The 15,988-nt window shown below is 42.1% G+C and overlaps 1 protein-coding gene across 7 annotated transcripts in view; it reads right to left on the bottom strand.

Moving 5' to 3' along the window:
* DLGAP1 (DLG associated protein 1) overlaps window positions 1-15,988 on the bottom strand; it is a 402,137-nt gene continuing 386,149 nt past the window's right edge. For all 7 annotated transcript variants that reach the window (XM_077184530.1, XM_077184523.1, XM_077184534.1 and 4 more), the window contains 3 exons: window positions 8,946-9,037; window positions 6,891-7,043; window positions 1-4,038 (listed from right to left, as the gene is read on the bottom strand). In XM_077184530.1, the coding sequence (XP_077040645.1) occupies window positions 3,829-4,038; window positions 6,891-7,043; window positions 8,946-9,037 (455 nt within the window). In that variant the 3' untranslated portion in view covers window positions 1-3,828. The remainder of the gene's footprint in view (window positions 4,039-6,890; window positions 7,044-8,945; window positions 9,038-15,988) is intronic.

Raw genomic sequence — 15,988 nt, 5'->3', positions numbered from 1 at the left:
TTACAAGCAGTGCATTAATTATTTTATTAATTTGCTCTTTTTACATTATGGGAAACATTCATCTATTTACATTTTCCTGTCCACACACAAACCAGATAGATAATCCTATGGAAACCCAAATCATTAAGCCATAAAAACACTCTTTTCTGTCTAAAGGCTTTCAAATTTGTGTCTTTTGTTTCAAATCAAAAACATTTTTAAAATCACATTTGGGAATGCAGGTAGGCCAGTGATTTACATTCTACTTAAAATATGCATTTGACAGTTTTCCTTAAAAAAAACAAAACAAAAACCAAAAAACCAAAACCCCCAATAAATTCACAATGATACAGTTTAAATTAAAGTGATAGTGCACATCAAAGCATTAAGGGAACACCAATAAATAAAATGAAATATATTACAAATAAATTATTTCTATTTACCTTTTCAAATATTAAAAATCTTTAATCCATTTCTTCATCTTTCTTTACAAAAAGATTATGAGAATTTTATGGAAACATCTGCAAAAAATATAATAAATACCTCTTTTTTTTTTTTTTTAAACTTTTGAAGCAGGAGACAAAACCAACCTTTTCTAAAATTTCCCCCAAGAAAAAAAAGCAATAGTTTAGTCCCAAAGTGAAACAGAATATAGGCATTTTTAAAATACACTGGGCAGTTTAGACTAAAAACAAATAGTTACAAATTATACTAAAACAGATGATGGAGCAAATATACTAGCATTAGTGTTTGTAAATGAGTCAAGTGGTTAACTAGTGGCATTCTATGGGCAGAATTATTTTATTTTGTATTTTCTGGTATTGGCTGTATTTTTAATATTTTGCTAAAAAACTAGGCAAACATTATAATAACCTCTCCAGTGCCAAATGAACTAACAAGCATTCAGCTAAGAATAAATTCATTTAAAATAGATACAAAAAATATTCTATGATATACAAATACAATAATTTGTAATGTACAAGACTAGATAGTCTTCACTTTTCTGCTTTTTTAGGGGAGAACTTGCTGGATATAAATTTCTGTAGCCACTTGTCAACCAAAATCTTAACTCATCTTTCGTAAAACGTTCACAAAACTAAGTAAGTCTGCGACACAGTTGTGAATGTGGACTCTCACCTAGGTACTGCTTTGAATACTTCAGTACAAATGAGTTCCAAATAATTAATACTTCCTATGACTATATATGCTCAAAAGTGGCAGTTGGCACTATTACATACTGCAAACACGGTGATGTTTTGTTGCTGCTAAAAGTTAAACGCAGTGTTTCAAAACTAGCAAATACACTGGTATTCAAACGCTTAGAGGGTCAAACCTTTTGAAGCTCCTGTAACACCAAGCACTCTAGAGTTACACTGGATTTCTGATTACTCTAGTTAAAAGTCTTTTATATATTAAATTATTAGCCCTTATCTTGTAAACCACAGCAGTAAATATTTGTGCCCTGTTTATAAAGACATAGCTCAGATATCGATGGCTTTGAGAGGTAGCAAATTCTCTAGTGGTTTTAGTATGCTCTCATGAAAATACTTGGTGCCAGAACCTATTACCTCTCCTATTTTCTCGAATAAAATTAAATTAGCACCTGGCTATGATGTCATAGGAAAAGAAGCTGTCTGGCATGGTCTCGATGAATACTTTTAGCAAGAGCTTAACTTTTCGATGACGATTTTCAATGCTTTTTAAGTGCAAGCTGCAGAATTGTGCCACATGTGCAGTGGGGTTTTTCACTGGTTGCACTGTCCATACAGATTGAGCTGCCATGGGCACAGCCAGCCAGCACTGGCGTGCAGCAAGGGCTGCCACCTGTGCCCCTCCATGGTGGGGCTGTCCCTGGCCCTGTGCCTGTGCCCACTGGGAGCAGAGAGCAGCCTGCCTTCCTCTCCTGCGTACCCATGCCCTGGCAGACAGGGTGAAGAACACATAGGGTGCAGCAGAGGAGTCTGGAAAACATCGCTGCAGGACTGCACACATGCTGAGGGCTGCACAGCGCTCCTGTGCTCACACCAGTCCTGTGTCCCACAGCAGTCCTGCCACCCAAAGCAGCCCTGTCACCCAAAGCAGCTCACGCTAATTCTGCTGGCAGCAGCACAAGCCAGTTAGGCACACGTGTGTGCACTCACGCTCGCTCGCTCGCACGCACACAACTCGCTTTCAGCAACATGCCTGACACAGCTTTCCTAATGTTGGCACAAGAGATTCCAGTAGCAGCGTGGTCGGCATCATTCCTCATCAGAGGAGCTGGAGGACAAGCCCCTGTCCCAGCCAGAGGTGGCTGGAGGGGACAGACACACAGGAGCTGACCTCTCAGGCTCCTCTCCAGCCCTATTATCTGCCATTTCCGCCCACTATTAATGAGCTACTTAGGATGCATATTTTTCGTGATTGCAAAACAATGGCAGAAGCCAGGGTAGGAAGGCTTGTCGTGAAAAATATTAAGTTCGTATTGATCCCATAACTTGTGAAAAATAGTCTATTGTTCTTGTTCAAGTGAGTACGTTATACTATTAAGAGGAGGCTGAATTAGAAATTTACTCCTAAATATGGACGGTTTGGTGATAAGCAGTCTGAACTGTAGCATACAACCAGCTGTGGAAAGAGCAAAGCAAGCCTGGCCTGGAAAAGCATCAGAGGCTCCATGTACAGTAATTCACCTACAGGTGTCCGCGTGTGGCTGCGTGGACGTATGAGATTGGATGGTCCCACCGAGATTAAGACATCAACAAAACCAAGCTTTTTTTTCTTTTTTTTCTTTTTTTTTTTTAACCAATATAATCCATACAATACAATACAAGAGGAATTGACAATACAGTACAATTTTAAAAATTCTTAATACTTGGACAAGAAAATCCTTCTTTTATATTATCTCTTCAACTGTCATTGCTTCTTATCTCCTTCCTTTTTACTCTTTTATTGCCTTTCAAAATAGATTATTTCCCTGGAAGATCGAATTTACAATCTTCTGCTGATTGAAATGTTTAAGTAGTGACTGATGAAATAAAAATGAGGCAGTTTGTGCAGCTGTGAGTGTGCAGGTATCTTTCCACAGGATCTTTTATAACCCTTGCCATCTCACCTGTGGGATATACTTCCACCTTTTCACCTGCCAGAGCTGTGGGGTTTCTTTTCGTCCCCCCCTCCCCGCTCCCACCCCAGCTCCCTCCCCTTGTGTGACTCCTTAATTCAGGTGAAGATGTGATTTGGAGGTTTAGAATAAAGTGCGCCATCTGCTTAAAAAAAACCAAACCAGTAATAAAAAGAAGGGAATCCGAGTCATAGCTCCTTTCATCTTTTGTGAGGAAGACGGCAGAGTCCGAAAGGATCACCCTGCATGACTGAAAATACCAAAGTCCCCTACAGTTTGATATTGCTGTACACTGGGTAACAGACTAGCTTTAGATCAACTAAAGATCATGAGTAAGTTAAATGGAGCATCTACTGTACAGGTGCGCGCAGGTGCGTGGAAGTCTGAGTGCTGCGTTTATTTGTTCCAAACAGAAAAGAAAAAAGGATCATGCTCGTTTACATGAGGCAAAGTGGCAGCATCGGTACATGTGACAAAGCATCGTGATGACATGGGTGAACCTTCAGAAAGCAAGGGTGATTAGAGGACATCTCTCGGAGGACCGACAACTACGCCACGGCAGTGGAGTTCACTGGGAGCATCGGGGCAGCTGCGTACAGAGAGAGGGGAGGGGGAGAGTAGGGACAGAGAGCGAGAGAGAGAGGAGGAGGTACAAATACTTCGTGGTGACCTTGAGCAGGAGCCTAGAGGGGCAGATTATACATGAGGCTTGTCTTGCCAGATAGAGTCCTCCCGGTTGGATCCCTTCATAGCCTGGTCTGGGCTTCGGGGATGTATATCTCAATGCTTTCGGCGCTCTCGGTAGCTGAGTTCTGGCGAACCGACGCAGCGCGCTTGGCAGCCATCAGCCGTTTCCGGGCCTCCTGACGCTGCGAGCTTTCCAGAGAGCGTTCTCGTATGAGTGGCACCTGACCTTTCGATGGCTTCTTTGGCACTGGAGGAGGGACCCTTCTCTCCTGATCAAAGCAGAAGGTTAATGGCATTATACAGCTTCTCAGGGAAAGGTGGGAAAAACTAGGATATATCAGTAGTTAGAACACACATTTTACCTAAGGTTTGTTAGCTCTTATCTGCCTTTCTGTCTTCAGTCAACTGGCTTTTGTGCTCAAGGGTTCATAAACATGGGGCAAGGGCAAAGGGGAGGGGAGGGCCGGTCGCCGTGCTACTTCTCCTCGGGGACGGTGCTGCCGGGGCCAGGGCCCCCACCACTACCTGCTTAGTGCCAGGGACTAGGAAAGAGACCGACCTCCCGCCACCGGGGCAGCCGGGAGGGAACGCTGCTCTCGGCAGAGGAACTCTGGAGAGCCCCAGCTCCCGGGCCACCCTCTTCTATCCGTGCATAGCGCTAGGTGCTCCTGCAACACGGAGGTGCCATGGCTCTGGCGTTCCCAAATGCAGACAGGAGCTAGCTGTCTGCAGCTGGTGCATCAGAATAAGTAGTTTTTAAAAAAACACACCACATGTTTATGTATCTATTTCGTAGCAGTTTAGTGACTGCTCAAGAATCCCATGCTCGGGGTCTTGCTCTGCAAGCTCATAAACTCTGGCCTTGTGCTAAATAGGCATGAGGCTACATTTCAGCTAGAAATAGAAAATCTGGTAGGAAAAACTTAAAAATCGTTAGGAGAACATGCATTAATCATCATGGTGGCAGCTAGCTCCAGATATGTGACCAACAAGGAGGGCTTTTATATATATCCTGGTGCATGTACACACACGTACACATAAAAAACCAAAAAAAAGAAAAAAAACCCACAAAAAAAAAAACCCAACCAAAAGAAACCCTCTGAGAAGGATCTCTCTCATAAAAGAAAAGTGTATTCAGAACTGAATTTCAGGCGTCCACAAAGACTTTGTCAAGTTAATTAGATTGTCTTTTAAGTTACATCCCCTTCCAACTGTGAACACGGTCTCTGAGCGAAGGGATTTTATCACACTACAAAGGTCCCATTCTGCCCTTTCGTTTTCTCTCATGCTGCTCACAACAGCTTCCATGGCTCAAAATATAAAGGTGCTTAGTTACACTTATTCATACTTTGCTTTTTCTCTCCATCCAAGGATTAATCTATGCTGCTTAAAAAGGGCCCAGTGGCAAAGGCCAAAGGCAAATATCAATTCCACAGAAAGTTTTTTCTTCTTCTTTTTTTTTTTTTAATCCTTTTTAAGAAAGGAGACGATCTGTTTCATCTAAAATCATAGACAAATGCTGTTGAAACAGGAACACAGTGTAATTCTTTAGAATCTTTACCTTCCTACTGTAGGTCCCTTTCTTCAGCACTACTTAACTTCCTTTAAACTGCTATAGTCTTCTTTTTGTTGGAAACTCTTTGAAATCTTTTTCAGAAGCAAAGAAAAGGCACATTTTTTTTCAAGGAAAGCTCTCATTTCTTACTGCTGCAATTGCAACACTCAGCCTACCCACTTTACTGTAAACGCTAATGAAAGACCATATACCAGCATTTCTGTGCATGCATGTTTGGCAGTTTTAACTTCCTTTTTTGATAGATACTGGAAAAAAAAAGAAGATAAGAAAATGACTTGCCTTCAGTACCTTGGGCTAGGAAAACACATTCCCATTCATTCCCCTACAAAACACACTAGGTGTGCACAAATGGTGTGAACATGGCACTCCTAAGTCAGGAATGAATATTTAGTCTTGATTGGAGGAGGAGGAGGAGGAGGAATAGTGCTACCAGCACTGCCTCTACAAGCTTCCTGCTGCAAGATTAACGGGGTTTGATATTATTATGGTTATTTGTCCAAAAGAAAACACCACTTTGGTCATCGGCAGCCAGCTGAGGTAAGTTGAGGTAGCCAGGACTCCTGTCTGAGCCACTGTACCTGTAAATTGTGCTCCCCCTCCTTCTGGTGACCCTACCTGTTGGCTGTGTTCATTGCTATCAGACCAGTCACAGCAGAAATTCAGCCACCAGATTACATACCTACAGCAGCGCGACATTAGACTGTTGGTTCCTCTAGGAATGGGTCTGTGCCCTAAGGATTTTCTGAAACATTTGTGTATTTTGGCTCACCCAAGTGCTGTTTGTCTTGAGGTGGAGGAGAAAAAAAAAGGCAATGGTGCCAAATGAGAATGTAACGTGAAATGTGACTTACACTTGGATGTGGTAGTTTTTCATGGTAACAGAAGAAGACTACATGTACCAAAAAAAAAAAAAAAAAAAGGGAAAAAATCCCCACCAAAGCTCCAGATGATTTTTATGCTACTTCAGGTAAACAACAATACCAGGAAAGTGAATGTGTTTGTGAAATCACCCATTTAAAAAAAGCCCAAAATAAATAAAAAACAAACAAATGGACAAAAAAATGTAATTTTTTCATGTAACATTTTGGAAGGCATATTTTTGATATTGCTGTTTGTAACCTGGCTACCAAAGTCAGCGATGGTTACAGTGCTTCCCTGTTTTTTTCAGTAACACAACCTAGAACTCTTGCTGTATGCAATAATATGAACCGTAAATGTGATTTATTTAATTTTAAGAATCAATATATAAGGCAGTTCCTTCCAACGATTGATCGTCTAATATGATTAAATGTAAAGCTTAACAAAGTACCACATTCCCATCATCCGATTCACAAAGACAGATTTGGTTTAAAAATATGCCTGAAACATATTACAGATAATATCCCAGATGATTATTATGTAAACATTGTTATTACAATGAAATTAATTTGATATGAGCTTCATTTCACATTTTTAACGCCAACGCTGTAACACAGAGGCCTATTTAATCTGTCCAGTATTTGTGCAGGGTTTTAAATGAAGCATACAAAATCTACAGTGTTCTACCTTCTTGTCATGAGGATCCATCTGTTTCCAATTATTGGCCTTTAACTGATGAAGTTCATCAAATTTCATACTAATATTTTCTATGGACAACTGCAGCATATCCCAAAACCCTGCTAAATCCTGGGAGGTCGGCCGTGGATGTGCATTAGGATTCTGTGTAACACAAGAAAAAAACATGTTGGCTTTAGTATTTCTTAATGTAAAGAATTCATACAAATGGTTACAAATCTGGCTAGCAAAGCAGTTTGAACAGATCCAAGTGATGGGTGAGACCCAGAGAGAGGAGCAAAGCAAAGCATTACTTACTGGCGGGTTTTATTTTGAGGAATCTGGCTCGGCGTTGAGCTGCTGTCCCTGCAAACACCCACTCACCACTCACCAAAGGCAGCCGGTTCCCCCCACAGACTAAGGGTAAAGGGCCCCTGTGGCAGGATCTGCCTAGGGATGTTCCTGGGCACAACTGGTGGCAATCCTATCTGCACTGAAATGAATTGCCATCCTCCTCTTCACTTTCATGAGGAAGGATTCCCCACCATGCTCACACTTGTAAAAAAGAGTGATACCTGTGCAAATGTATGTTTCCTGCATGTGCAAATACTGATACACCAAAGTTTGAATACTTTTTCTGCACTCTGAAAATGTAAGGTTTACAAAAATACACTAAGTGACATTTTCTCTTATAGACCTCAGGCCAATTTCTTCCTTTTTTATTTTTTTTTTTTTATTTGTTTGTCAAGAATAACTTGTGCTGGGTGAAAAGCTCAGAAGACTGCCTGCAGAAGCACAGTAAACCCATTTTTACAGGCAGATTTTTGGGAAGAATGAAACTGGGACACAGGTGGGGAGCATTGCTTTGTGCGTGCAAACTCATCAGCTCAAGAGCATTGCTTAGAAGAGCGTATCTGGACAGTCAGCATCTTCAGCACAGCTTGGGCCAGACCCAATAAACCCTGTCCCTTAAGTGCACCCCAGCTCTGAACACTTTTTGCTTGCAGTAGGCGTACCCAAAACCTAATCCCTGCTCCACTGGCAAGGCTTGTATGAGGGAAGGCTTTCTACAGGATGTGTCCCTATAAGCTGGTTCCCAGCTGAAACTGTTTGTTTAAAATGAGATGTTGCATACACTCACTTCAAGCATGTTTTTTTCATAAATTCTGAGGAGTTTCTACATCAGTCAGCAAGTCTTTGTGGGTGCTGTGGCCTTGTCAGATTACACTGATACATTGTTATTAATTTTGTTGTTAATAAATAAAAAAATAAATAAATAATTAGTATCACCTTGCATGATGTTTTACATGGCTCAGGTTTTACTCTGCCTTTAGTTTTCTTCCTCTTCAGAAGGAATAAACCCAAAAGAGTCAGCTGGCTGCCTTATAAAATATCTATTTGTGCTTTTCACAGTCACACTGACAAAGGATTTTGGTAGGATGATTATACCATGAAAGGTGCAATTATTGAAAACAATAAAGTATATATTTTTAGACTCATAAGGAGACCAGAGATTACACTTTGATTCCTAGTTTTTCAGAGCTTGACTCTAGCAGGTTGCCCAGTTGTAGGCTGTTATTTGCACAAAGATATGCAAGCAGAAGGCTTTTTCAGTTTTTATATTAAGAATGGGAAATCTAATTAAGACAGAGCCAATTTCTGTTGCATTTTTCCACTGAGGCAGATTTTAGTTTGGAGCTTGTTTCCTAGGAGCACCTGGGAAAGCCCAACTTGGGAGATTTCTGATCCACCCTCAAAGACCTTAAGGTGTTTTACCCATCTGTGTGCCCATGACCTCCATGATCAAGGGACAGATCCTTGCTCCTCTTAAGTCAGTTGCAGAGCCTCAGTGATTGCTCACCTGAAGCTTTTTGCCTTTATTTTAAGGGTCTCAAGCTATTGTGAAACTCATGCTGACTCTGACAAATCTGAGTTACTCCCAAATTCATATCAGGGCCTTAACTGGAAAAATTGCCATGTTAGTCAGAAAATCAGTTTAGTTTATGTAGCATTATTCACAGGGTTAGTAAAAGGCACACATTAGTATCTAGCAGAAAAATTACATACCAGGTTTTCTTCACAAAGTTCTCTGAACTGGTAAAATTTCTGAGCCATGAGAAGCTGGGCACTGCCCACTGCAGTTCGAATTTTCCCTAGAACTGAGAGAAAAAGAAGAGTAAGTCACAATGCTTTCTTTGCTGCAGGCAAGTAAAAGCCTATAAAAAGAGAGGAGAAAGCTGTGCAGCAGTCAGCTCTGGCTTTCAAAAGGTATGTTATCTTTCAGCCACAAAAAGAGAAAAGTTGATAAGTCTAAGGTCAGATCTCCATGAGGCAAAAAATATGTAAAAGGTTGTTGCACCTTACTCTCAGTGAGACCAGTTGTAACCAGTTGTAATGACAGTGTAAACGTGGCTAATCAAAAGCTTCTGCAGGCTGTACAGAAAGCTCACCAGAAATGTCACCACTCGTATCACCATGACCCAGGCTCAGGCTTTGAATACAAACCCAGCTCCCAGCACAAGGACATGCAGCTCTCAAACTCTGTTTGCTTCTCCACCTCACTTAGCAACTCAGGCTTCATTGTCAGGTGTAGCTGAGTGTTGCTCGACCAGAGCCCCAGAAAGGGGATGATTGTTTTACTGCACTCCAGTGAATCTCATCTGGACCTTCTGAGTACTTTCCATGAGCGCAACCGAAGGCTGCTTCTGCCTTTGAATTCAAATGCCCAGGAGTACTTCAGGGAGCAATGGCACCCTGGCCTCTCCTCCTTGATGCTGATTTGGAGGGAGGTGTCAGAGTCCATGTGCAGCTGGCTGAGGACTCCTTTGTACAGACAGCTGGGTACTTATGGCTCCTTTGGGCTGACTGAGTGCTGTGAAGGGCTGCAGTGAACCAGAAGACAGCCCATAGTAAATGCCTCTGAATAAAGCAGGAGCTCATACTGTTTTGGTTGCATTCAGACACTGGGATTTTACAGCAGTAGTTGGGAATACACTTCCCAAAACCGAGCCATAGACTGGTGCATTCAGGGGCTCCCTGGGGAGTTCTGGTCTGGGGGAGACTCTGTGTGTACCTGTACACGTGTGTGAACACATGTGTGTGTGTGTGTGTACCTTTGTGTGTGTGAAAAAAGAAGTAAGAAGGCAGAAACAGCGAAAAGGCAGACATGGCCTTAGCTGGCAGTAAGACAGTGAATCCAGAAAACAGAGTGTGAATTTAGGGACTGCTGAGTGAAAGAACTGATGCTGTGAGGAAGAAAGCAGCCACTGATTTGTCTGAGATTTCCGATGCTCAGAAAAACCCCCAAGAATGTCTTTAAAAAAAATAGGTTGGCATTACAGATTTGTCTGACTCCTTCATTAATTTTCTCTCTCAGCTGAAACAACTTATTATGCCCAATTCTCTGGTTAACAAGTGATTAAACAACTAATTTAAATGAATTTTTTAAATATTACCACTTCCTTAATGAAAAACATGAATGGCAGCCACTGTGTCACAGTTCTCACTATCATTTCTACTCAGAGATACTCGTATTGTCCCAGCCCTCAAACAGACACAGCAACTTTTCTGTGACAAATTTACAGCCTGGATATAAGGGACAGGTGAAGAGGAATGGGGAAAACAAACAGATGAAGTGGCCATCTCAAGGTGAGTGAATTGCTGGTAGAGCCTAGAAGAGATACTGGTCCTAAGCTGCCATCTTCTGCACCATTCCTTGGGCACAGTCACTTTTTGCATGAAAGTTAAGACAGCATTAACAGAGCTCCCCTGGAAAAATACCACTAAGTATTTTGATGTACCACAATGAAAAATAAATAAACAAACACATACATACATAAATACATGCAACTTTGCTATAACCCCATCTAACAAGATTTTTAGCATTTCATTGGTCCTGTGACTGGCTGCAGTGCTGGCTACCAGAATGCCACCATGCAGTGCTTGGTAAGAGAAAGGCCTCTCCAAGGGTTTGAGTAGCCACATACTATGCAGACTGGCACAAATACTCGTGATAAACTGAAACTCGATACACACTTATTTGAACTCTGTGTTCTCCTCCTTCAAGGCAAATGGATTTTCCTTCACCAGCCTCAAAGCTCACTTCTCAAGGCTGTTGAAGGAAAAGTGGGATGTGGAGTTCATTTATACTTCAGACATACAAAGGGGGGAAAGAGGAGGAGGGAAGAGAGTCTTTTCACATTTTTTTCCGAACCTATAGGAGAGAGCTCTGTGAACACACACAGAGCCCAGACTTTCATTTTGTTCCCAGAACTCAGCTCAGCACTGCCAGGAAATAGCCGTGAGCTGGAAGATTCACTAAGCAGAATATTTTCAGCATATTGCGCAGGGAGTTTTGCACACAACTCTAATTATTGTTAGCAAGGCTTGCGTGTCTAATTCTATGCGCACAGTGCTGAAAATGGACCCCTTGGTGTGTCTAGTCATTTATGCAACCCAATATGCAAACCACTCAACTGAAAGGACTTTTCAATAGTAGGAGGAGCTACTCCGAGAGCTTTCATGTGGTTCCCATTGTTATGAAAACTCTTCCCACTGAGTATATTTGGGAACAGCTGCCTCATCTGGAGTTCGGCCACTCTGACACTTCTCAAGACTTGAGAAGGGGAGAAAAAAGTCTCTCAACTTCTTGGGATTAAAAAAAGAAAAAAAAAAGAATAACAAAAAAAAGGTGAGCTTTTCCTGGAAACCTGCACCAAATTATTTGGAAATCACATCCCAAGCATGAAGAAATGTATATACAACTTGTTGATGGATGGTAATGTGCCTCTTTCTTTTGGGGAAGAAGAGCTTAATATTCAGAGATCTCAGCAGAGGGAAAAGGAAGTCCTTGTCCTTGGCTGCCTAGTGACTGGCTATTTGCCTAAAAACCATCATCCCAGCTGACTGCGGGATGCATGCTGATGCTGTTCTCTATTGTTGCCACTTCTGCTGTAGCTGTGGCTGTATCTAGTCAAGTGTCACTGATTCCTCGCCCCTCAAAAGCAAGGGGTCTGTTAATGTGCAACTGGTCAACAACCAACTCTGTCACGGAAGTTAGGGGGGAAAAAAAGACAAAACACAAAGCATACAAAAAGCTGAAAGGAATGTCTCTAGAAGACACAAAGCCTTATCAATAGCCTAAGTTTTGTTTCCAAACCCACGCTGCTTTTAGTGTTTCAAGGCACAGTGCTCATTTTGCTTACTCAGTCAAAATCTCTGGTGCCCAACAGAAAGGCCAAGGTGTAGTGAAAAATCAAAAGCAAAATAGACCATTAGATTTTCTTAGAAGAAAAGCCTGCAAGGTTTGAAGCCAAATACCAAGAAAATAAACGGAATTACAAAGATAATACTCAAAACAAATCAGAAAAGAATCAGAGTAATCTTTAACAGCAAGGGAGATGGGGTGCAGGAGGAAAAACACATAAACATTCAAATTGATGTGTTCAGCTAATAGGATACAAAGAAAACATATAAAACCAAGCAACAAAAAATCCCAACCCATCAAGATGCAATCATAATGGATTTAAACACCTATATAATGTTATTCATATCTGCTTTCTGTTCCATACAGGACTATACAGCACACTCAGCACTGCTGGATCTGAATGCCTTCCAGTAATGCATTAAGCAACATTATTAACATCCATCATATGCTTTGCTGTCACCTCTTCCCGAGAGGGAGAAGTGTGTGTACTGCAGTGTTTTGTTTTAATAGTTTGAATTTTCCCCTTTTTTTTTCCTTCCCTTCTTGCTTTGACCTATCTTCCTTGTAAATCCGGTTCTCTCCTGTGACATTTCTTAAGACATGGACAATTATGTCTATTCTTGAAGAACTTACAGCTATTTTGATGGAATTCAGCTACTGTGGAATGCGTCCTCACTATTACTGATCTTATCTAGGAATCACAGAATATTATTCTAGGACAGACACATGACAGTGAATATCCTGTATCATTAATTCCCCAACATGTTCTTATTTTAAAACATTCTTGAAAATAGATTTGGACTGTTTGCTGTTCAAGCAGTAAGTTCTTGCTTCTCTTGGTTCTAAGAATTGCATAGGACCTGTTTTGAAATTGTGGAGCTCTATGTGTTTCCCTCCTCCACGTCTTCATTGGAAAAGAAATAGGAAAACAACAAAATAAAAGAATTGTGAACACAAGCAAAAAAAAATAGTTATTGTCATCTGCTCTAACTAGGAAGATGGCTCTGTTTATAATAAGGATAACAAAATATAAGAAAATAACAAAACCCACCTGAAGTGATGTGAAAAGTAATCACATAGAGAAACCAGGGGAGTTTTGAGAAGGGACAGCACTATTTGGCCTTGAAACCCCAAGTGATGTATTTGCATTTGAACTTTGACAGGCCTCAGGGTCTAACAAGTGACAAAGGAGGCACTTTACGACTCCTGACTATCAAATGCCCTTAACATGAAAACACCTGGTTGATAGGCAGGGCCCAAGCTAGGGAACGGAATACCGGGACTTGCTCATTGCCCCAGGAGCAAGTGGCAGGAACAATAGCTGAAATTACAGGGACACAGCCTGACATTTGCGTTGCAGATGTTGGCTGGGCACTATGCATATGAAGCAATCCTGCCACAGAGCTGTCACAATCCATTTCCAAGCCAGGATGGACCAGCATTTTAGCCTATTCATGTTGACAGAGCTACATTTAAATAGCCAAGTATGACAAAAGCCAGGAAATTCAAACTTAAAGCTACTGCTCAGGTCTTAAGCTCAGCTGTTAAGGAGAAAACAGCCAAATGGAACAAACTAGGGAAGGAGCAGTCCTTTCTTTGAGTCATATATACTTACAGGAGTGATCTCATTGAAATTAATAGGGCTGTCTGCATGAGCAAATGCTTCTCATTTGGATTAAAGCAGTTTCCATGTGTTCTCTGACTTACTTGGCTTTTATTAGAACATTTAATGTTTTTTTTCCCTAACTAGATCGTTTCCTTGCTTGTGGATTTCACTTTTTTCCTTGCTAGCCTCTGGGCACTGGTAGGGCTTTCCTTGCTGGCTGTCCTTTGAGAAACCCTCGTGTAGGCAGAAGTCCCTTCTGGGGACAAAAGAAAACCAGAACAAGAAAAGGATGACTTGGGCATATGGCCAGAGGCACGTAGCCAGGGGGATTCCAGCAGGACTCGGCCACATGTCAGGCTGGGGACCATCCCTCTGCACGGCTGTCCCAGCCCACTGCAGGATGAGGCTGTCTCAACTCCTCGGAGCAGCAGAGGCCAGGATTGCTTGGAGAAGCCCTGCAGAGGAATGGTTTTCCATGCTTATGGCTGAGTGTGAGCTCATGGGTCTCTTTTTATTTTGCCATGCACAACTATTATGAAAAATGTACCTTTTCCTAAACTTTATTCTCTTGCATCTAACCTTTACTTTTTGTTTTCTTTTGAAACAATTGAAACAAACCAAAACAGCAGACAGTGTGTAAGCATTGCATAATTTGTCAGAACTGGATGCATTTGTAGAGGCTCTCGTCTGAGCAGTGAGGTTCCTGCAGATTTGAGGTCAACCTTTATTCACACACTAGCCTAGAGGGCTACTGTATACACACAGGAGAATTATAATGACAGGTCTTGTAAGAGCCTTGGTTTTCTGTTTTAGTTTTTACATGATTTGGCCTGGCTTTTCTCACCACTAAACCCACATTACACCTGACTTGTGGTGAATCAGGCCTGCTGTTTGCTTCTGATGGTTATCTTTACACCAAAGCCACAGTACAACCTCATGTGAAAGAGAAACTTCTGGAGGCGGGGGCCAGGGGAAGCTTTCTGGTTTTTCCAAGAAGGTCAATATGAACAACAGCAAAATACCCCATCCAAGACAGGCCAAGGCCATAGGAATATGTTCCTGTGCCCACCCCTGCTGGGAAAAAAAATGGTCAGAGCTGTGCAGGGAGCCCGGTCTGATGGTGCTAATTTTGTATGTAAATGGTGACAATAGAGGTCTGAGCCAAAAGTCACCAACAACTGTGGTGAGGCTCTGACTATCTGAAATTTTACAGGGGAGAGGTAGGAGGAGAAAGCAGATGGTTGAGGAAAAAAACAAAAAAAGTCAACAGTTGATTTCACTTGAGACCTGATCCAAAGCGTCAATCAAGTCTCACAAGGTGTTTAGCCTCAGATGTGTAACATCTTTTCCTTTTTTTTATGAGAGCCCTAGAGTTTGTAGCCAACTTCCCTGTAACTGCAAAATACACTGAAATCACATCAAGTATGTTAGCTTAAAGTGTGATTGGTGTTCATCTGCCTGTCACACAAGCTGCAGCTTTATCAGAAAATGATTTCAGATACAAGCAGAATATACTATCCAATAAATAATTCATGGCGGAAGGGAAGCCACATTTCTCTCTATATTGGCATTTCATCGTGCAGCCGCTGAACCACAGCTTGTTTTTATACAGAGCAGCAGACTCCATTTCCCAGCTAGAAACATTCAATCCCATCTGGTAGATCCATTCCCAGCTAGATAATACCCTACGTATCTATGTAACATACAAGCTACTGTCAAACAGCAGCGAGCCGTCTCCCCGAGACAGCTGTTCCGCACAAGGGCCGCATTGTCTGGAGGAAGCGCGGATCGTTTTACGTGGAGCGCCGGGGGGATGAGCCCTCTGTCAGCTGCCATGGCATCGAGAAAACCTCGCTCATCACACGTTCTCCTTATTTTGTTATCTGGCCAAACACATGCTGGGCATGTCAGGTTGGAAACAAAGGATGCATTCCCCGCTCTGGTTATGTTTCATTAGGGAAAGCAAAGCAAACGCACCTCTTCTGCTTCTTTCCTCTCTCCCTGTAAAGTGTATAGATTTATGAAAAAGACGTTTTTCAGGGCAGGGTTTGTAACAACCAGGCTTTTGTTCCTGGCACCGCTGAGCGGGCAGAGTGGCCCGGGCCATATGCTTTTCCTTGGCACCAGGTAGAGCGGGACGTGCTGGGGCGCAGCAGAAAGCCCTGCACAGCCTCTGTGGGAGGCAGCTGCCACGTGCCACGGCAGCCGACAGCCTCACGCCGAAATGAGGACTGCAACAGTGGCCACCAAACCCAGGTGAGCCTTCTCCTCCTGCCATTTCCAGTGACCACAAGAAGT

Source organism: Agelaius phoeniceus, chromosome 1 (assembly GCF_051311805.1).
Source record: "Agelaius phoeniceus isolate bAgePho1 chromosome 1, bAgePho1.hap1, whole genome shotgun sequence".
Lineage (NCBI taxonomy): Eukaryota > Metazoa > Chordata > Aves > Passeriformes > Icteridae > Agelaius > Agelaius phoeniceus.
This window is presented reverse-complemented; position numbering and strand designations above follow the sequence as displayed.